General features: G+C 45.9%; 1 protein-coding gene across 1 annotated transcript in view; it reads right to left on the bottom strand.

Annotated features, from left to right (window-relative positions):
- Positions 1–240: 240 nt before the first annotated feature.
- LIN7C (lin-7 homolog C, crumbs cell polarity complex component) overlaps positions 241–23,099 on the bottom strand; it is a 41,859-nt gene continuing 19,000 nt past the window's right edge. Inside the window, exons 2-5 of the mRNA XM_082270881.1 lie at positions 17,149–17,267; positions 12,065–12,136; positions 9,274–9,483; positions 241–1,429 (exon numbers count right to left, since the gene is read on the bottom strand). Of these exons, the coding sequence (XP_082127007.1) occupies positions 1,274–1,429; positions 9,274–9,483; positions 12,065–12,136; positions 17,149–17,267 (557 nt within the window). The 3' untranslated portion in view covers positions 241–1,273. The remainder of the gene's footprint in view (positions 1,430–9,273; positions 9,484–12,064; positions 12,137–17,148; positions 17,268–23,099) is intronic.

Below are 23,099 nucleotides of genomic sequence, written 5' to 3'. Positions count from 1 at the left end.
GTTTGAAACTTTTATTAATAAGTCACCTCTTGCAATTGAGGAAACTGCTGGAACAAGGATAAGTGCTGAAAGTTGACTTTTATTTCTATAAAGGCCAGCACTCCCAAAACTGAAATTTAATTAGATGCCAGGGGGCTTAATCATCCACATTTTATATATATATATATATATATATATATATATATATATATATATATATATATATTACACACACACACATTAGAGCCTTTGTGATCAAGCTCTCTGTTCCCAGTACTGTCCATCAGGGGTTTTCATGTATTCTTAAGTACTTCATTAGCTTAGTGTCCTCTTGCTGCAGCAAAAGAAGTGAGAATCCTTTGTATGTGGAGGTCAGAATAAGAAAACCCAGTGGGGAGAGCTTACTGCTGAAACTACAAAGAGATATAAAAATCTAGCGGTTGATTGAAGCCATCTCTACCTGCCCATAACTGGTTTGTCAGTTCTGAACAGACTGGCTCTTTAAAGGCCCTGTCACCACTCCAAGCCTATTAAGATGAAGAGGATATGTTAAGGCACTTACAATAAATGCCTTTTATTTCTGATAAACGTGCCCTACAAACACCTTCAGTATGTCTGATGTGTCTACAACACTTTTGCAGAAGTGCTCTGGGCGGAAGCCTTGCGTGAGCTGCATAAACTGTCTTAGCACATCACATAATGCTTCTCCAGTCGCTGCCTGGAGCAGAGGTGACGTCAGGGTCGGGGAGGAGGAGCCCTTGCCTCAGGCTGAAACCGTGATCTTCAAACATTCAGGCAAGGTGTCCTAGGCACAGCGGAACATCAGATGTGTTTTTAGAGCACTTTTATCAGAAAAACTTAAAAGAAAGGCAGCCACAGCTTTTGCATTACAAGTGCTTTCACAAAACCTTTTTATCTTAGTCCTAGAGTCGTGACAGGTTCTCTTGAAACAACGAGCACTAACACATTTTTCACTTCACCACTGAATACCAAAGGGATACGGTTATAGTACTGAAAAAAAACAAAAAAAACAAAACACCCTTTACAAATGTATTATACACCACTATAATAAAAATTGTTTCTTTTTTTTGTACTTCTGTTAAGATTTAAAAAAGGAGGGTAAGTAAAAACTGCCCTGTAAACGTTTGTGTGATAAAGACATATACGGTAGTGTAATCCCAGCTGTGTGCGCAACAGGCGGAACCTAGATAGAGTTTTGTATTGGATGTCGAGTTCACGGGGGAACTTGGTTTATTCGAGAGTGGAAGAGAAAGTTTGTGTCTTGGCGCCTTTCTTAGTTTTGCTGCCTGCGTTTCGCAGATCTCATTTTTTCAAAGCGTGACTCCATTTCTTCCAAGACTCGCGGGGTGTACCGGACCACCAGTTTTACCTTGCCTTGGGCGGCTTTCAGGAGCTCCACTGCTTTTTCGTGGTGTTCACCTTCCACGCTCTGCGAAAGAGAAAAAAATGCTGAGCATTCGCATTTCAAAATCAGAGAGGGAGAGTTAGTGAGCATTTCTTTACTGCTGTTACAATCATTTCTTCCATTTTTAAAGGATAAGTTCACATTTGTGAAAATAAATAAATAAATGCAGATCTTTTTGCAGGTAAAAGCTGTGCATTAATTATTTTTACATTGCGGCCTGTGACGGTGTTCACCGTCACTGGAATTTAAGGACAGATGGGTGATGGTTTGGATTGCTTCATATTTGTCAGCAATGTCTCCATGTAGAAATATTGAGATTTGTTCCCATTTGCCATGAGGTCTCTGACCAGGAAGTACAACTCCTAATATGGTCATTCCAGGAAGATCAATGGGGAGACTGACTGTCTAACAATGTTGCTTTTGTCTGAGGTGGCTTTCCATTCACCTATTGTCAGGTGTGCTAATGAACTCACCTGTTGTCTGCTAAGGGATGTATTGACACTCAGAGTAATGTGTATTGGGGGCTCGTTATGGAACCATTGTTCTGTGTCTGGCTATTGTGTACATTGATTGTCCCCTGGGGGTTTCTGTCTCATTACACATAACAGTCCTTCTGGTCAAGCTATCTGGCCAATCCCTGCTGACTCATTTTCAAGTCCTCATTTGCATGGCTAAGGAGGACCTGAAGGAGAATGGCATGTACTGTGCAATTGACCAATGGGAAAGCAGTTGTTGGGGGCAGGATGTTCCAAATTCTGTATAAAAGTGTGCTGTTTACTTCCAATAAATTGTCTTCCTGTTTGAACTTACATACAGCCTGCTTGGTGTTTGTTCTAATGGATTCCGAACGGCACATAGCTGTAGTTCGGATCCCGGAGCCTTGGTTGACCGAACCATCAGAAGTTGTGATCTGCAAGCTGACTCACTAGAAACAGAGGAGTGTCAGGAGAGCGGAAGCGAGCGAGCAAGGGTCTCGTCACATGGCCTTTAACCACTTCCGGACCAACGACATACCCGTACATCGATTGACATTCGGTGGTTTTACCAGAATGATGTCTGCAGCCGCAGGCATCACCCCGGTACCATTTGCCATACCATATAGCTGCTAAATAGCTCCTGAACTGCTTTAACAAGCAGCGGGAAGGCACACTTCCCACCTCCCATGGCTTGCTTGGGCTCTCCTGTCCCACCGGCGCATATGGTAACCCAGAAACGAATGACATGACACCACTTCCAGTTCACCAAGATGTCAACAGCGCCATTTAAAAAAAAAAAAAAAAATGAAAAGCATTCAAAAACACAGATCTTGGTGTTTTGAATGCTTTTAAAGGCAGAGGAGGGATTTGGGGTCTTATAGACCCCAGATCACTCCATAAAGAGTATCTGTCACTGCCTATTGCGGTCACAAGGATGTTTACATTCATTGGGACACCAATAATAGTGAGAAAAAAAAATTTAAGCAACAGTATAAAAATAAAAATGATTGTATAAAATAAATGAATTAAAAAAAAAAATGTAACCCCCCCCCCACAAAGGCGCACGAGCGCGTTGATCTCACATGCACACAAACAGCGATCGTCCCACACATGCGAGGTATCGCCGCGAACAGACAAACACGTAGTGATTTCCTCAGAATAACAAAATAGGGGAATGAGATCATAAGAAATTTTAGCACCAGACCTCCTCTGTACATTTAAAGTTGTAACCTGTAAGTTATTTTAAGGCGTCGCCTAAGGGTAGTAAAATTTACATTGTTTGTCACCATTGCAAGGAAATGCACAATTTTAAAGCACGACATGTTTGCTATTTATTTTCTTACCATGTGGCATAAAAAATTGCAATGACGGACACTTTATTCTCTAGAGCAGGGGTGTCAAACTCAATTTCATTGCGGGCCGAATCAGCATTATGGTTGCCCTCAAAGGGCCGGTTATATCTGTAGGCTTAGATGTCCAGAGCACCCCATGCCCCCTTACACCCTTACATGAGATTTCAGGAGCCCCCCCACAATCAGAAGTCAAGAGTCACCCACTCTTCCTTACATCACAATGCACCCCCTTACCTTGTGCTGCTGCCAGGAAGAAGATGCGGGTGGATCTGGGAAGAAGAAAGTGCAGGGTCTGGAGGAGAACCAGAGGAGGGCTGGAGTCAGCTTCCAGAGTCTGCTGAATGCTGAGGCCAGGGGAGGCAGAGGCAAGGTGGTGTTGTGGCTGAACAGAGAGGTGCAGGATCTGTAGAAGGAGTTCTGCCCTCCTCTCTGCTGTGGACTGCTGAGAAGGGGGGGTGGGCAAAGATGAGCCTTTCTGCAGCTGCACAGAGGAGTGCAGGATCAGGAGTTCTGTCCTTTCTTCTGCCAACCACAGAGACAAGGTGGGGGCAAAGACAAGGGGGGTGCCGCAGCTGCAGGAGATGTGCGAGGGCCACATGAAATGGCCTGGGGGGCCGCATTCGGCCCGCGGGCCTTGTGTTTGACACCTGTGCTCTAGAGTCTCTGCTTTAAACAAAAATATATAATGTTTGGGGATTCTAAGTAATTTTCTAGCAAAAAACACTGATTGTTCCATGTAAATAAAAAGTGCTAGAAAAGGCCTGGTCTGGAAGTGGTTAAAGCACAACACCCGCAATCAGCAGATCATGGGTGCAATACGTGGATCCTGCAGACACTCCGTAATCTGACTGCCCCTACCTCTGTTATGGGCAAGTAGTTATTGAATGGCAGGAAGAGTCAATGGACTAAGAGAGCGCTCACTAGCACCCTCACAGTTCATTGAGAACTACAAGCGGTCAGCCACAAAGGCTGACGGTACTTGAAGTCTAACTCATCCACAGGAAACAAATTAATGATGCAGCCGCATGGGAGCTCTGCATGGCCGCGCTGTTTTCCAACTTTGGCAATGGGTGTGGGGAAAAGATCCCCCGCCCGCTGTCACAAAGCGGGGAACGCTGGCGGCGGGGGGTGGGTCACTAGGAGCATGTTACCCCCTAAATATGGGTGTAACATGTAAGGCAGTGGTGTATTTTGCGCTGCCCTAGGCCTGACTAAACGTGTGCACCCCCTAACTTAAATATGACCCGCCCTGTCAGCTTTAAACCACAGTCTATCAGTGCCCATGAGTGTAGCCTCATCAGTTCCTAGAAGTTCAGCCTCATCAGTGGCCATCAGTGCAGCCTCATCAGTGGCCATCAGTGGAGCCTATCAGTGCTGCCTCGTGCCCATCATTTCAGCCTCATCGGTGCCCAGCAATGCAGCATATCAGTGCAGCCTCATTAGTGCCCGTCAGTGCAGTTTATCAGTACCCACCATTGCCGCCTCATAAGTGGCCATAAGTGCAGCCTATTAGCGCCCATCAGTGCAGCCTATTAGCGCCCATCAGTGCAGCTTATCAGTGGCCATTACTACAGCCTTATGTCACTGGATTAGTAAGATTACTCCTTTCTTTTAAGATATATGGACTTGTGTTTGCTGCCACTGATTGTAATCATAGGATGATTTCACTTATTTGTATAATGAGTAGGAAGTCCATAGTCATTATACAAATAAGTGAAATAATCAGTGGCAGCAAACACAAGTCCAAATATCTTATAAGATTGGAGTAATCTTACTAACCCAGTGACATATTGCCATAGCACATATGAGGTAAGCAGGTCCAAAATATTATTGTAATTATATACAATAAAAGTCCTAATTGTATACGATGCAAATCAATATGCTCACTCAAGGACAAGGATGTTTAAAGAAATGAAATTATATTATTGACATGATGCCTGCCATACCTGGGGGCGGAGGAGGGTAGGCGGAGCATTAGTCTGCAGTGCCACACTTATTAGCATTGGCGGCCGTCGGGCCAGTTGTATTAAGTGTGGTCGGCAGCCTGCGGTCTGTCCGAATGTCCTCACCGGCCGGTATTATCATACCAGCAGGTAGCAGTGTGACCGCTTTATGGGGGTGCCAGTCTGATTTGCCTCCGGCCCAACTTGCCCCCCTAAGACTGGCACTATACTAAAAGTGTAGTGCAAGCCGGCAAGGACCCTTTTCGTGCGGGAGCTGGGAGGAGGGTTTTTTTTTTGTGCGGGGTACAGCTTTTTTGCTGCCCCCCCTAGGCCTGAGCCTTGTCAGCCTAGGCCAAGATACAGCACTGATGTAAGGTGGAACCGGACAAATTTGGGTCCATCTATGGTTAGGCTGGTTGTACTGAAGTCAATCCATGGATCAACTTCAGTACAACCAGCTTGTCGGGTTTCTGTCACCTAATACCTGCCACTAACAAAAGCCGCTAGCAGCGAATATTGTATTCTGCTGCTGGCAAAGGCTCCCTGAGCTCTCCGCCGGCATACCACAATAGAGCTGCGGGAGGGATTCCCCCATCAACACAGTCAGGAGGGTTTAAGGTAAGAAAATTGCATAACGTACAGCCTGCCTTAGATAGACCTCTCTAGGTCTTAAAGAAATGTCTCTGCCATAAGATGCCTTGGTTCCTGTTCATGTAGGACAGGGATCCTCAAACTATGAACCTCCAGCTGTTGCAGAACTACACATCCCATGAGCCATTGTAAAACTCTGAGGGCCGTAGTTTGAAGACCCCTGATCTAGGGGCTTTTGCCTTTGTGTGTTCCAGCACCTCTTTCTGCATTCTGATAATAACATAAGACTAATTAGCAAGAGAAGGAACTCCTCACTATGGCCACACCAGGCGTGCATACCCTAGAACGCAATCGCATATAACTCTCCAATAGAAGCCCCCAGAAATATAAAATACGCTCAGCTGATCAATGGATTTAAAACCTGTTCTGATAACTATTATTCCTGATAATGCAATAACGCTTAGCCATCCTTCCCCTCTGCATAGGCATAAACATGAATGTTCAGCCAAGCAGTGATGTTTATAGAGAAGACAGCAATGCCTGACGGTGGGAACAATCATGTCTATTTGGCTCCTTAAGACATTCAGCAAGCTCATTTATCAGCCTGCAAAAGAACTGTTTGTGCTGGCAACAGCAAGCAGTCAATTTAGGACATAAAAAATAGATTAAAGCTAAACTGACAAACAGATAAATTCATATGAGGCATTTGCTTTACCTGCCAAATGATTTATTTTTCTATCCATCCATTCCTGAGATTTAAAATGCTCTGCCAGATAGCAGAAGCAGCCTGGAGACTTGACCTTTCTCTGCTGCTGCTAGCTAATACAACTATGTCTTGTCCCAATTAAATGTGACCTGTCAAAGTAATCAGTAACCAGCTTATCCTCAAACTATGGAGTCCTCTCTGCTGCATCAAGCAATGGGTGCTCCGTGAGAGACAGCAAGTTCCCCTCTTAGGTCTTCATATAAATGGGACTTAACCACTTAAGCCCCGGAAGATTTTACCCCCTTATTGACCAGGGCCTATTTTGCGATTCGGCACTGCGTGACTTTAACGGACAATTGCGCAGTCGTGCAACGCTGTACCTAAACGAATTTGACGTCCTTTTTTTCCCCACAAACAGAGCTTTCTTTTGGTGGTATTTGATCACCTGTGAGATTTTTTGATCATGCGCTATAAACGAAAAAAGAGCGCCAATTTTGCAAAAATAACAATATTTTGATTGGTTTGCGCAAAAGTTATCGCGTTTACTAACAAAGGGAAAGATTTTTGTCATTTTTGTTGTTTTTTTTTTTAACGCGTAATGGCGGCGATCTGCGATTTTTTTTGCGGGACTGCGACATTGCAGCGGACAGATTGGACCCTTGACTGACATTTTTGACACTTTTGGGGTTACCAGTGACATTTCTACAGTAATCAGTGCTATACATATGCACTGTTACTGTAAAATTACACTGGCAGTGAAGGGGTTAACTTTTTTTGAGAGGGAGGGGTTGTGTGTGTCCCTAGGGGTGTGATTCTAACTGTGATTGGCTGTGGCTTGAGCTGTAGGAACAATGATCAACGGTCCTACATAGTAGAACCGTATGATCACTGTTTCTACACAGGGGAGAATGACAGGAGGCTTGTTTACATCAGCCGCCTGCCTTTCTCCCTCTGCAGTGACGATCGCCGAGTGACCGGCGGACAACGGGTCCGCCGGTCACACGCGCGGAGGGGTCCGTGACCGCGCGCTCGCTCCCTAGATCCTCACAGCTAGTGACATAGATCTACGTCACTTTGCCTGTGAGGGGCTGACTGCTGACATAAATAGTCGTGCGGCAGTCGGCAAGCGGTTAAAGTTCAGGCCACAGTAGGGACTAGCACTACAGTGCATAAAGAAGAGCGGATGGCGATATTTGCTCTTTGCTGTGATTCATTCCCTTAATGTCTTTTGTAATGAACACCTACCTCTATGAGCTGGTTTATATGCCTGAAGTTGAGCTTTAAAAAAGCTACCCATCCCCACAAGATGACTGACTGTTGATCTTGCTGATTATGATCAATTGTACATCTGCCTAAAACTGCAACAGACACATCCTGGCCAACCAACTGCAGCAAAGATCTGGTTAGACAGAATGAATTTCCCCAGAGTCCCTGGTGTACTCCCCAGGACTGGCTGCCATCAATGTATGTGAAGAGGAGTAACACTGCTCAGGCCAGTCAATATCCACAACCTAATGTGGGCACTGAACCTCGGCTCACCACCGGGAGAAGCATAAATGAAGAAATTGGTCGCACACCACCAAAGGATCCGATGAAGAAGACATTTCTTTTATTCACATAAGTGGTACAAGGTAGAGCTGGGTAGGAAGATGTAGATGCCTTTCACACGAATGCTACGTGCTTGTTCAATACCAAGTAGTGAACAAGCACTTAGCATTCGTGTGAAACGGGTCTACATTTTCCTACCCTGCTCTACCTTGTACCACTTATGTGAATAAAAGAAATTTCTTCTTCATCGTTTGTTTGCTTGGTCCCCCTTGGGTGGGATTTTCTTAGGGCATGAAGAAAAAGGGATCATTTAAAATTGATACAATTTATTATTACAAAATAATAAAATTGTAATAATAAGATCTATCAATTTTAAATGATCCCTTTTTCTTCATGCCCTAAAAAAATCCCACCCAAGGGGGACCAAGCAAACATATTTTGAGTTTTGGGATGTGGGCAGTCTACCTTCAGCAAGCAATCCTCTTATGTTTGAAAAAATGGGTGGGACCTGTGACGCGGGACATCACTACTGAGTGAAGCAGCGGTCATCTCGTTTGCGGTCAAACATTTCCGGCAGATAAGCTCTTTTTACTCTTATTACCTGTAAGCAGTTATTTGGCATAAGAAAATAAATGGTGGTTCATTAGGTGTTGCACTATGGTTTTCTTTTTTGCTTTTTTTCTGGTATATATGAGTGATCGTCTGCCTTGTACCATCTGTATGGAGTTGCACCTAATTGGCTTGATCCTTGAATTGCTGAGGATTTCTGGAGGAGCAGTTTGGTGGATCCTTTGAGCCTTCTTTTATTAGTGGGACGGTAAGCGGCAGTGTGATTTAGGGTCACTCTCTCTCTTTGGTGGTGATGGCACTTCAAGGAGACCAATCAGCTGGACCCTACCTATACCTAGACTTTTTATATAGCGCTGCTTTTCAATATTAATCCTCTACGTTTCTTCTTCATTGGATCCTTTGGTGGCGTGCTCCCAATTTCTTCATTTCTGCCATGAATGTATGCTCGGTTGGTGAACATGTGTGCATTACTGCTATGAACATTAAATGTTTATGCCACTATTGTTTTGAAGAATTATTTTTTGGAAGTCAGATCCTCTGACCTCCCCCCCCCCCCCCATTTCATACATGCATGCATGCTATTAGTAGTTGCTAAATACAAATAAAACGGTTCTTTCTGCAGACACTGAAAAGAGGCCCACTGCTCATAAAAAGGAGTTTGGAGGAAAAAGTCTCTTCTTACCACCCCATTCACAGAGAGAAGCTGGTCCCCGCGCTTTAGTGAGCCTTGTCTGTCTGCGATTCCACCAGGAATAATGCGAGAAATATAAATGGGAGAGTTTTGCTCTTTTCCTCCCATTATGTTGAATCCAAGGCCTTCTTCTGTTTTGGGGAGTTCAACAACCCTGGGGTGCGAATGGCCCTCGCTAGCAGCAAATGCAGCTACAGTAGCCTAGAAAATAAAAAGATTATTTTATTTAAAGCTTAAGAAAAAATAAATAAAAATCACTTCATTCCTGAGCATAATTCAGTAAAGGATGACATGGAGGTGTAAACTTCAAGGTAAACTTATCTTGCACATTCTTTAAATGACTGTATGCTACTACTGCCATCTAGTGGACAGATGACAATATTATTTATTCTATTAAAAATGGGAATTATTATTATTTCAGGTACTTATATAGCGCTGTCAATTTACGCAGCGCTTTACATATACATTACACATTCACATCAGTCCCTGCCCTCAAGGAGCTTACAATCTAAGGTCCCTAGCTCATATTCATACATACATAGTAGGGCCAATTTTTTATACAGAATCCAATTAACCTACCAGCATGTCTTTGGAGTGTGGGAGGAAACCAGAGAACCCGGAGAAAACCCGCGCAGGCACAGGGAGAACATGCAAACTCCAGGCAGGTAGTGTCATGATTAGGATTCGAACCAGCGACCCTCTTGCTGCTAGGTGAAAGTGCTAACAACTACACCACTGTGCCGCCCATCAGTTTTTTTTCTTTTAAATAATACTTACCTTGCTGGATGCAGCATTGGTCCCCCGTCGGCTCTAACACTATGAACCAAACGATCAAACACCAGTTATTGCTCGGTTCTCAGGGCCCCATGAGCAGAGAGCTGGTAACTGTCAGTCACCGGCTCTTTGCTCTGCCCCCCACCCCCTGGAGCACCAGGCAGTGGAGGGGGTGAGAGTGTCCGGCTCAGGATCTCAGCAGGTCACCGAGAGGCTGAGCCCAGTGCCGGTCCAGGCATGTAAGTGGATCAGGACTCCATTGTTGAGATCTTACCCAAGCATGGACCAGCCCTGTGATGTCAGCACACAGCGGACTTCAGCCCTCTGTCTGCTTAAAACGGGTTACAGAAGTGCAGAACAAATTGCACTCCTGTAATCCACAGGACAGGTATCGTCTTTGCAGAAAATGGTTTGACAGTACTCCAGTGTTAATTGGATGAAAGTCTTTATTTCTCCATAAATGTGACAGCACAATAGACAGAAGCCTCAAACAGAATCAAGTTCGCTTATTCATTGCTTTGGCAGTACTTCTCCTTTAACCACATAACGACCGCTCACATTGTTACTACTGCGGCAATGTGGCTCGTTATCGTCCAGCGACGTAGACCTACGTCGCTGGACTCCTCCCCTTGTGGGCGGCGCGCGCCGCCGGAGGCTCGCTCCCGCTGTTCTCAGTCACAGCGGGAGTCAGGCCAGGGGAGGAGGGGCGGAGATCGCTGCTGCTCTTCCCCGATCGTCGGGGAATCGAGTCTGGAGATACGCCCGCTTGTGTAAACAAAGCGGGCGGATCTCCTAAGTGACAGGCAGGGTCAGATTGCAGGGTTCAGCAAAGCTGAACATGCGATCTGTCCTTGTGTCACTCAGTCACCTCCCCCCACACACGTCAGTAAGCACCAGGCATACATTAACCCCTCCCTCTCCAATAAAATTAACCCCTTCCCTGCCAGTGTAATTTTTACAGTAACAGTGCATATTTATAGCACTGATTACTGCAGTAATGTCACTGGTACCCCCAAAAGTGTCAAAAATGTCAGTCAAGGGTCCGATCTGTCTCCCGCAATGTCGCAGTCCCGCAAAAAAAAAAAAAAAAAAAAAATCGCAGATCGCCGCCATAACTCATTAAAAAAAAAAAAAAAATGACAGAAATCTTTCCCGTACTTAGTAAACGCAATAACTTTTGTGCAAACCAATCAAAATACGCTTATTGCGATTTTTTTTAACAAAAATATGTAGCAGAAAACAAATTGGCCAAAAATGATAAAAAATTTAGATTTTTTAATTTTTTTGGGGGGAATTTCATATAAAAAAAAAATTTGAAAAATATTGTTATTTTTGCAAAATTGACGCTCTTTTTTTGTTTATAGCACATGATCAAAAAAATCGCACAGGTGATCAAATACCACCAAAAGAAAGCTCTGTTTGTGGGAAAAAAAGGACGTCAAATTCGTTTGGGTACAGCGTCGCACGACCGCGCAATTGTCCGTTAAAGTCACGCAGTGCCGAATGCCAAAATAGGCCCTGGTCAGGAAGGGGGTAAAATCTTCCAGGGCTTAAGTGGTTAAGAGCTTCTAAAGGTTGCCAATTAAAAAAACAAAAAAAAAAAAATAACAAACACGTTATACTTACCTGCTCTGTGCAATGGTTTTGCACAGGGAAGCCCCAATCCTGTTCTTTTTCAGTACCCTGCTGGTGTTACTGACTCCTCCCCCTGCCGAGTGCCCCCAATAGAACGCCTCTTGTATGGGGCACTCATTCATTTTTTGTTTTTTTTATACAAATGCTGTCATTCAACAAAACCCCATTACATGCTGCATTTCCATCCAAAGAAAATGTAACATTCAGTTCTGCCAGACTAATCGGCCATAAGAAATCCCAGGATGCCCTTGCATCTACATAAAAGTAACAGAGAAAAGGATCTACAATAACATACATTATATTATAAGTCATCTAAAAAGAAACAGATTTGGGTAGAGAATTGTCATGTGAGAAAACTCACGATGGACCTTACCTTTGCTGTTGCGTTGGCTCTCACCTCTGGGCTACTGTTGATATCCACAGTCTCATATACATGTTCATAAACCTTAAACAATTAAAACATTATTATCAACTGTGCTTTCTTCTGAAAACTCTTTATACAAAAAGAAACTAAATATATATTTTTTCTAACAATTTTCAAAGTTAAAAGGCAGATTTCTAAGTAAATAATTCTACGACTGGTCCATACTCACTGCGCTCTCCAGTCATCCAGGAGTAAGGACAGAGCCAGAGGAATCAATAGGGCCAGTGGTGAGCATGCGCAGTAGGAGTTTGATATGAACGGCAGTTTTTGCTGTAAAGGCTGTAGTGCTGGGCAGGCCCATATAGTGGAAATGTCAGGAGCACAGATGAAAGGAAGTTTTTCACTACATGGCCTTCACTAAGGTGAGGGGGCAAACATTAACATTTAACCACTTCCCGACCCACCACAATACATATTCTGCGGCAGGTTGGCACATGCAGGCATAATCACGTATATGTACGTCGTGCGCATCCACCAGGTTTAGAAGTGCGATGGGTGGCCGCCCCCTGGCATTCACAGCAGATTGCAGATCCCGCTATGCAATCACATGATCACAATGTCAACAAAGCTGTTATAAATTAATTCATTCATAACAGCTATGTTGCCTATGCTGTAATTGACCCACAGCTATCACATGGTACCCTGGGCCAATCACAGCACTCAGTACCATGTGATTAGCTGTAGGCAATCTCCGATCACTAGTGTTTACAGCTGTCATGAAAGGTTATAGTGATTCTAAAGGCAGAAGGTTTTTTTTACCTTAAAGCGGTTGTAAACCCAAAGTTCAAAAAAAAAAAAAAAAAAAACCTGCAAGACAAAGGCATAATGAGCTAGTATGCATCGCATACTAGCTCATTATGTATTACTTACCTTAGAACAAAGCCCCGACACGGACCCCCGGACATCGCTGCGGGCGCTGCCATGATCCCTTGCCGTCTCTTCCGGGTTCGGCGGCTCCGGCGCGGTGATTGGCTGGAAGAGACGGCTCCGGCGCGATGATTGGCCGGAGCCGCGATGACGTCACTCCCGGCAAGCTCCCGGCAAATAGATTGAAGGTCCCCCCGGACTGCATGCACTGTAAATATCTCCTAAACCATGCCGGTTTAGGAGATATTATTTGTACCTACAGGTAAGCCTTATTATAGGCTTACCTGTAGGTAAAAGTGTAAAAAAGCGGGATACAACCGCTTTAAAATCTTCTCTGTGCAGCAGTCCCCCTCAGCCCCCGTAATACTCACCTGAGTCCTTTCTCAATCCAGCAATGTGCAAAAGAACTTGGGCTCTCTGGGGACTCTCCCTCCTCATTGGCAATAGTTGGCAACATTGGCTCCCACTGCTGTCAATCAGGAGAGAGAGAGGGGGCGGGACAGAGCCCCTGCTCCAACGATGAGAGAGAGAGGGGGCAGGGCCGAGCCATGGCTCCGTGTCTGAATGGCAAGCAAGCGGCTTGCTCTGGGGGCATTTGGAAGGAGGGAGGGGCCAGAAGCGCCAATGGAGGACCCTTTGAAGAGGAGTATCGGGGCAGCTCTGTACAAAACCACTGCCCAGAGCAGGTAAGTATACAATGATTATTATTTTTAATGACATGGTGACACTGAGCTACCCTGATGAAAGTATGTAAAAAAAAAATATATATATCATAAAGAATGTCACCAGTGTCCCTGATCACTGCCACGTCAGTCATATGAGGATGCTGTACTGGTGACAGTATGTAAAAATAAAATAAAATAATAGGTGTTATTCAAATTATTCATTTTCGAAAAAATTCTGACAAAAAAATTACAACTTCAAAAAGCTCACCATGCCTCCTACTAAATGCCTAAGACTGTCTACTTTCCAAAAAGGGGTAATTTGGGGGGTATTTGTACTGTCCTAGTATTTTAGGGCCTCAAGAAATGAGATGAGACGTCAGTACATTAGGATTGATCAATTTCCAAATACAAATACCAAAGTTTGTAGACGCTTTACCTTTCACAAAAGCCAATTCATTTACACTGATTGGGATTCTTTTTTTTTTATCAGAAAGACATGTAGCAGAATACATTTTGGCGTAAATGTATGACAAAATGTAATTTTATTAGATATGTTTTATGACAGAAAGTAGAAAATGTTTCCAAATGTTTGGACTTTTTTCATTTAAATCGCAAAAAATAAAAAACCCAGTGGTGATCAAATACCACCAAAACAAAGCACTATTTGTGTGAAAAAAGTGATATAAATCTTTGCAGTTGCCAGTTAACCACTTAACCTCCGGAAGATTTACTCCCCTTCATGACAGGCCATTTTTTGAGATACGGTACTGTATTACTTTAAGTGACAATTGCGCGGTCGTGCCACACTGTACCCTAATAAAATGTATGTCCTTTTTTCCCCACAAATAGAGCTTTTTTGTGGTTGTATTTGATCACCTCTGCGTTTTTTATTTTTTGTGCTATAACCAAAAATGACTGTCAATTTTGAAAAAATAAACAACAACATTTTTTTTAATTTTTGCTACAAAACATACCCAATAAAAAAAGTATTTATAAATGTAGCCCAATATGTATTCTGCTACATATTTTTGTTTAAAAAAAAATATCATAATAAGCATATACTGTATTGATTGGTTTGTGCAAAAGTTATAGCGTCTACATCTATGGGATATTTTTATGTAATTTTTGTTTATTTGTTTTACTAGTAATGCTGGCGATCAGTGACTTATAGCGATATTGCGGCGGACAAATCGGACACTAACTGACACTTTTTGGAGACCAGTGCCATAAAATATGCCTGGTTACTGTACTAATGACACTGGCCGGAAAGGGGCAACAAAGGGTTAACTGTGTTCATAGCCAGTGGTTGTGTACCGTGTGGGAGATGCTTTTACTAGGGGAAAGCATTGATCCATGTTCCTGCCTTGCAGAAACACATGAGCAATGCCTTCCATACCGACAGAATGGCGATCTGCCTTGTTTACCTAGACAGATCAGCATTCTAGCTCTCTGTCTAATGATAGACAGGTGCCAGCAGACATCGAGTACGCAATACCCCCAGATCAGCTCCGGCTGTGAACTAGGTACGTGATTCTGTGCAGCAGAGCCGCCGTATATGTAAGTTGTATGGTCAGCAAGTTGTGCAGTGCTGTATAGCAAAAAATGGCCTGGTCATGAGGAGGTAAATACCTTCTGGATCCTAAGGGGTCGCCAGAACTACTATCCTCATTGGATATCCCTTCTTTTCCCGTTCTGATGTCAACCCAAATTTTAGGATTTTCTTTAACTTTACCTTTACTTTCGATGATAAGGGTAAATCTTCCTTTTGGGGACACAGACAGCAATGACAGCTGACAGGTGTTCTAATCCCTCTCCACTCTATCCAAAACTTAAAAAAAGGGAGTTTTACCATTAGTGACACTTTCAGTTCACCTTTTCTGAAAAAAGAAAAAGGAGAAAAAATATCATAGACCCTCCCCATCCCCACTGTACTTACCTTCGTGGGTGATGAGCTGTCAGTGCTCATGCAAGCGGTGTAGCTGTCCGGAGAGTTAAAGTCCCGGCTCTTCTGTTCCTTCTTTCTGCAGGGCTCCTAGGACGGATCAGAGTGATTCAGATTGGTCAGTGCCGATACAAAGAATCACTCTAATCTGTCCTGGGAGCCCTGCAGAAAGAAGGGACAGAAGAGCCAGGATTTTAAATCTTTGGACAGCTACACCGGCTGTGTGGGCACTGACATGTCATCACTCACAGAGGTAAGTACAGTGAGGCCCGGGGTGTGCGTGTGTGTGTGTGTGTGTACACCAGCTGTGTGGGCACTGACAGCTCATCATTAACAGAGGTAAGTACAGTGAGGACTGGGGGGTGTGTGTGTTTGTGTGTGTACACTGGATGTCTGGGCCATGAAAACTCATCACTCACAGAGGTAAGTACAGTGAAAACCAGTGTGTGTGTGTTATGTAGGCTGGCTGTGTGGGCACTGACAGCTCATCAGTCACTGATGTAAGTACAGTGAGGACCGGTGTGTGTGTGTACACTGGCTGTCTGGGCCATGACAACTTATCACTCACAGAGGTAAGTACAGTGAGGATCGGGGTGTGTGTGTGTGTGTGTGTGTGTGTGTACACTGGCTGTGAGGGCACTGATAGCTCATCACTCACAGAGGTAAGTACAGTGAGGACCAGGGGGTGTGTGTACACCAGGTGTGTGGGCACTGACAGCACATCACTCACAGTGGTAAGTACAGTGAGGACCAGTGTGTGTGTGTGTGTGTGTGTGTGTGTGTGTGTGTGTACACTGGCTGTCTGGGCCATGACAGCTCCTCACTCACAGTGGTAAGTACAGTGAGGACCGGGGAGTGTGTGTGTGTGTGTGTGTATACACTGGCTGTCTGGGCCATGACAACTCATCACTCACAGAGGTAAGTACAGTGAGGATCGGGGTGTGTGTCTGTGTGTACACTGGCTGTGAGGGCACTGATAGCTCATCACTCACAGAGGTAAGTACAGTGAGGACCGGGGGGTGTGTGTGTGTGTACGCCGGCTGTGTGGGCACTGACAGCTCATCACTCAGAGGGCTAAGTACAGTGATGACCAGGGTGTGTGAATACACCGGCTGTCTGGGCCATGACAGCTCCTCACTCACAGGGCTAAGCGCAGTGAGGACCAGGGTGTGTGTGTGTACACTGGCTGTCTGGGCCATGACAGCCCCTTACTCACAGTGGTAAGTACAGGGAGGACCGGTGTGTGTGTGTGTTATAGGTGTAGGGTGCTAGTTCACCTTTTAAGCGAAGGACAATGTTACTAAAAGTTATGCAGAGAAGAGAACACTATGAAGGACAATGCAAGTTCCACACCACAGTCTTCATTTTGTTAATGATTTGTAAAATGCAGGCGGAGTACAAAGTAAAAACTGTGGTGTCCAATGGAAGGTAGAATGACCCATTTTAGGTCTGACTGGCTGCTGGGGGTATCATATTAAGTAGCTCACCAATGTTCTTTGCACTGCTGGATAAGTATTCATATGGACATCTTTTACAGTGAAGACTTCGTATATACTCACCTCTCTGACAGCATTACAGAAATCACTCTGCAGGACTCTCTGCAATGCATGAAGCTTGTGTGGAGGAACCTCACCACTTCTCTGGAGCTTCTCCAGCAGCTCAATAGCTCTTGAGATATCTAAAAAAAAGAAAACAGCTTATGTTAGATTTTAAATACAAAACGGTGATCTTTGCAGAATGAATGCTTCATGATGACTTTATCTGTAGCTGTCTTAAAGCTGAACTCTAGGCAAACAGCTGGATACAAAGATTAAATACTTATGCAGACTAGGCCGCAATTAACTTTTTTTTCCCCCTAAATGGGTTTTTATTGCAATGTGCAATACAACAGTATGCAATGGGTGTATCTCACTGTAACATATGCAGACAGGGCCGCAATTAATTTTTTATCCCCTAAATGGGATTTTATTGCAAAGCGGAATACAACAGTATGCAATGGGTGTATCTCACTGTAACATATGCAGACTAGGCCGCAATTAAATACTTATAGGGAAGCTCTCCCCTACTTTACTCAGGAGTCCCAAGACTTACACAGCTCTACCACACTGTACAACCAGAAGGATGACACCACTTTCTCTGTAAGAAAATTGGAAAATTAATTTGCTATTAGGCAGAGTTTTTAGCTAGTATACACTTCGTAATTCTCTTCTGCCAAAAAACAAATTTTCCCGTCAGCAAGCATCTGTAAGGATGTGCAAAAAAACTAAGTATCAAGGAAAAATACCCACACCTGACGGAATTTCAAGGTACGCAAGAAAACAGATTTAAAAAACTGACTTATTGAGATAAGTTAAAATATCACATTAAAAAGACACAGACGAGCAATCGCCGGGCCTCCATTGCTGAGGAGAAACACAGCCTGGAATCTGGATTTTGCTGCCTGCGGATTATGTGAGTTGGGGGGTCCTAAAGCCTGTAGACTGACCCTTTACATTGCCACTCTTGCCTGCCTGCCATCCCACAGCCCTGCTGAGTGTCACAACCCCTGCGGACTATCCACCAGCCTTCCAAGTGCCTGTCTGCTGCTGTGAGGTCTTCCAGCTACATAATCATAGCTGCAGAGTATTGCACCAAGCCCTCACTGACTATATTGCAACTCCCTATACAAGTTCACCTGTCTTTTTTGATCCCTTTTTGCTGTGGATTGCTCACACCACTTTTTTCCTGCATTACCGAACTTGCACTCTATGCCCGTGACCTTCTGCCCGTATGAACCTTATTGCAACTGATTTGAAGATGCTTGCCCTGCGGTGCTGAGCCACGGGACGGTCCGGCTCCGGCAGTTACCTTTCAGCCAAGCTACACCTACTGTACGCATGTCTGCGGGCAATTCCCACCTCGCTGACCCTGCAGACCTTCAACAGAGCTCCATACAACGTTACCTGCTGCGCACTGCGCCACCGGAACCCCGCTCCCCCAGACCTGATAAGATGGCACCCAGTCGCACAGTAGGTAAAAACAAACCTGCCCCGCAGCCATCTCTGCCTACTCCTCCTGATGGGGCCACGGGATGCGCGGAGAGGCCTCCTTCTCCGGCGGCGCCCTCTTCCTCACCTCCCTTGCCCAGCTCTTCTACGACGACTGGGGGCCCTGACTCCCGGGACTGCGGGGGAACCCTCAGGTCGGAGGCTGCCTCCCTTCTCTCGGCCTTCCGGTCGGACTTCGAGTCCTGGGCCTCTAAAATGGAACTCTCACTGCATGCTGACTTGAATGCAATCCGTCAACAAGTTTCCGCTACGGACTCCACTGTTGCCGCCATCACCGCTACTCAGGAAGCCCATGAGTCCCGCTTAACGGCGTTGGAGATTGCTTCCCGGGACCACCTCCAACGCCTGCGCCAGCAACAACTCCGCATAGATGACGGCGAAAACAGGAGTCGCAGGAACAACATACGGATTCAGGGCCTCCCTGAAGCCACCTCTGGTACGGATCTTAAACCCACTGTGACTGCCATTCTCAATCAGGTTCTCGGTAGAACTCCGACCACGGCCATCGAACTGGACAGGGTGCACAGGGTGGGGGGCCCGGGAGGTGGGAGAGACGGCCGTCCCCGTGATGTGTTGTGTAGGGTTCACTACTATACCCTAAAGGAAGAAATCACGAGGAAGGCTTGGCAACTGGGCCCTCTAGACTTCGATGGCTCCTCCATTCACCTCTACCCCGACTTATCCCGCAATACACTACATATGCGGAGAGTGGTTCGTCCCTTATTGGACTTGTTGCGTCAGATTGGGGCCACTTACACAGCCGAATTGGCTGGATCCTCCAGTTGAATGGACACGACCACAGGCATCTGGTCCTCTTCCTCAGAGGAGTCGGCGCTCCCGCTCAAGGCCTGCCTTACCCAGGCACGGGCCTAGCCGCCCTCAGTCTCCGGAAGCTTGATGACTGCAAATAACGCATTCCACGTTGACTGTGCTGGTGTGACAGGACCCTGTTGGTTGACCCCCTATTTACCCTCCCCTGTCATAACGTGCTTTTCTCCACAGATACCGGCCTCATTCGTCTTGTTCTGACCTTGCTTCTGCCCTTTGTTATGGCTACGATTAGCTGGGGTTCGAGGGGGTCACAGAGTGACCGTTACTGCCGCAGACTTATGATCCACCAGCTCGAGTTGTCTTCTAGGTTTCATGTTGTTGGTATTACTATGCAATGTTGATGCTTCTTCTATGTGGTGACAATTTCTCCTGTTTTCCCTTTTTGATGCTCGCTGCCCCCCACAGTTACATGTACTCACTGGCTCAGTGCGACCTTACCCCTGCCCCTTGCTGTTATTTAGTCCGGCTGGGGTCTGGGGGGGGGTCGCCTGCCGCTACATGATTCTGGTAGCTCCTGGTCCACCACTTAATGTTTCAATTACTTTTGTTTTGTTGTTTTCCATACTTTCTGATGTTGCTTTCTCCCCTGTCGGCCGCAATTCTGCGTCCCTACCATTATCCCTGTATTGAGCTCTAATGCTAATGTTCTTCTTTGGTGTACTCATAACTGATTTTTATTTAGATCTGCTGGGTTGCCGGACCCACTCATGTGTCTTTATCTCCCTCTTCACACTTCCACCCCCCCCATAGGTTGGGCACGGTTCTGTGCCCGCATCGTGTGTTACGTGCGGTGTCCTGTAATCAGGCACCATAGCCTCCTTGGCTCCTTTACGGGAGTCCCCCCTGTCTGCTACTCAGTAGACCACTTAGTCTTACCCCTTCATTTTTTTTCTTCCTTTTTTCTTCTTTCCTCTCCCGCCCCTTTTCTGTATTCTCTGCCCCCTTATCTTACCCCCCCTTTTTTCTTTCTCTTTTTTTCTCTTCTTCTTCTACGGTCTTTCTTTTCTGGTCGCGGTTTCCATTCCCCTGGCGGCCTGCTTTCCTCTGCCAGCCCGCTCACGTCCTGCTATGGCCCACACAGTAAGTACTCGCCCCCGATTGACCCTGGGCTCCTATAATGTACAGGGCCTCAATGTTGCTTCTAAGAGGGGCCAAATCCTATACCATATGCATAAGCACCATGTCAATATATTGCTGCTCCAAGAGACTCATTTCTGCTCCGATTCTGTCCCTGCTTGTTCCAACAGGTACTACAACCGATGGATACACAGTTCTAACCCGCTTCAGAAGTCCAAAGGGGTGTCTGTAGCTTTTCACAAGTCCCTGCCTGTCATCATGATTGACCATGTTGCAGACCCGCAGGGAAGGTACGTGCTGGTTAAGTTTGTTCTCTGGGGGATGACGTACACAGTTGCCAACTTTTACTTACCTAACACAAATCAGGTTGCCTGGGCCTTGCGGTACCTTGAGCTACTCACGGGGTTCGCGGAGGGTAGGGTCCTCCTGGGTGGCGACTTCAACCTTCCCTTAGACCCGACACTAGATACCTCTTCCTCTCGCTCAACTCTTTCCTATGCGAAGTTGCGTGCCCTGAAACGTGTCCTTCATGACTTGCACCTAGCTGATGTGTGGCGAATCCTCCACCCGACCTCTAGGACCTACACTCACTTTTCGTCTGCCCATCAGTTGTACAGCCGGATAGACTATTTTTTTGTGGACCATGCCTGCCTTGACTGGTCCCCCGAGGTTGACATTGGGACGTCGGTCTGGTCCGACCACTCCCCGATTTTCCTCACGCTTTCTCCCCCGGATACTCCGCTGAGAGAATGGACCTGGAGGCTTAACGACTCTATACTGGCGACTCCGGGCTGCGTGGACACGATTTCCACTGTCATTAACAATTTCTTCTTAGACCACACTGACGACACTACGTCACTCCCCCTGCAATGGGAAGCGCTCAAAGCAGTGCTACGGGGTTCCTTTATTCAGCTGGGTTCCCGTCTTAAAAAGGACAGGTCGGCCTCTATTGCGACCGCGACTCTAAAGCTGCGCAATCTAGAAACACAGCATAGCCGAACCCCCTCTGATGCAACTCTAGCCGACCTCTCTGCGGCTCGATCTCAACTTAGGGACCTATATGTGGCCTCTGCCCACACGTATGACCAGAAGTTGGCTCTACACAGATATAAGTTTCAAGACAAATGTGGTCGACCCTTAGCTGGCGCTCTCCACCCACGCACTGCCTCTACATTTATTGACCGGATCCGTGACACCACAGGATCCTTAGTGTCGACTCCGAAGCTAATTGGTCAATCCTTTGCGACTTACTATCAGTCGCTTTACCACTTGTCTGCGTCCTTGCCCCAGGATGACCCTGGGGCCTCCCTCGATGACAAGGCTGCGTATGTGTCGGCCACTGCCCTCCCATGCCTGCCTGATGAGACCGTCTCGGACCTGGAAGTGCCGATCTCAGTTGACGAGGTTATGGCGGCTATTGCATCTACCCCTTCCGGCAAAAGTCCTGGCCCTGACGGCTTTACTGCCAAATTTTACAAGGTGTTCGGCACTCTGCTGGCCCCTTTTCTGGCTCGGGTCTTTAACTCCATTCCTGACGGCTCGGATTTTCCCCCTCAGACGTTGGAGGCCCATATATCCCTAATTCCAAAACCAGGGAAAGACCCCACAACGTGTGCCAATTACAGACCTATCTCTTTGATTGGAATCGACCTTAAACTTTATGCTAAGATCCTAGCGACCCGACTGAAACCATTATTGCCGGACCTTATTCATATGGACCAAGTGGGCTTTGTCCAAGGCCGAGAAGCTAGGGACAATACCCTAAAAACCCTCCTGCTTACTGATTATGCCCGCTCCCGAGATATACCTTTGTGCCTGCTGACGGTGGACGCAGAGAAGGCCTTTGACCGTGTTGATTGGCATTTTCTGCGTCTTACCCTGGAACAAATCGGTCTCGGCCCGATGATGCTAGCTAGAATTATGGCCCTCTACAAGTCACCTTCCGCTAGGCTTCGGATTAACGGCTCCTTGTCTCCTACCTTCAGTATACACAACGGTACACGTCAGGGTTGCCCCCTATCTCCGCTTCTCTATGTACTAGTAATGGAACATCTGGCTGTTGCTCTCCGTAATAACCCCAATGTTTGTGGACTGACCATTGGCCCCATACATTCTAAACTAGCGCTATTCGCAAATGACTTACTGCTATACGTTACCTCTCCTCAAAGGTCCCTCCCTGCGATCTTAGCCGAGTTCCGCGACTTTGGTCTTATGAGCAACTTTAAAGTTAATCATTCTAAATCGGAGATACTAAATATCTCCATGCCTACATCGACCCTTAAGCGTATCTCGGACAAGTATCCCTTTAAGACGGGATCCTCCTCCGTTCGCTACTTGGGCGTCAATCTGCCTTCTGACCCGACACGCCTCTTTACTGACAATCTTGTTCCACTCTTCACTAAAACCCTATCTGACCTGTCTACGTACTCCACGAAACGCTTGTCTTGGTTTGGGAGGATCAATGTTCTGAAGATGGACATCCTGCCTCGTTTCTTATACCTCTTCCAAGCGCTTCCTGTTCACATACCTGCATCCTTCTTTGACAAGCTGCGTAG

Source organism: Pelophylax lessonae, assembly GCF_965119305.1.
Source record: "Pelophylax lessonae genome assembly, chromosome: 10".
Classification (NCBI taxonomy): domain Eukaryota; kingdom Metazoa; phylum Chordata; class Amphibia; order Anura; family Ranidae; genus Pelophylax; species Pelophylax lessonae.
The sequence above is the reverse complement of the archived record's forward strand: the minus strand, read 5'-3'. Positions and strand labels throughout refer to the sequence as shown.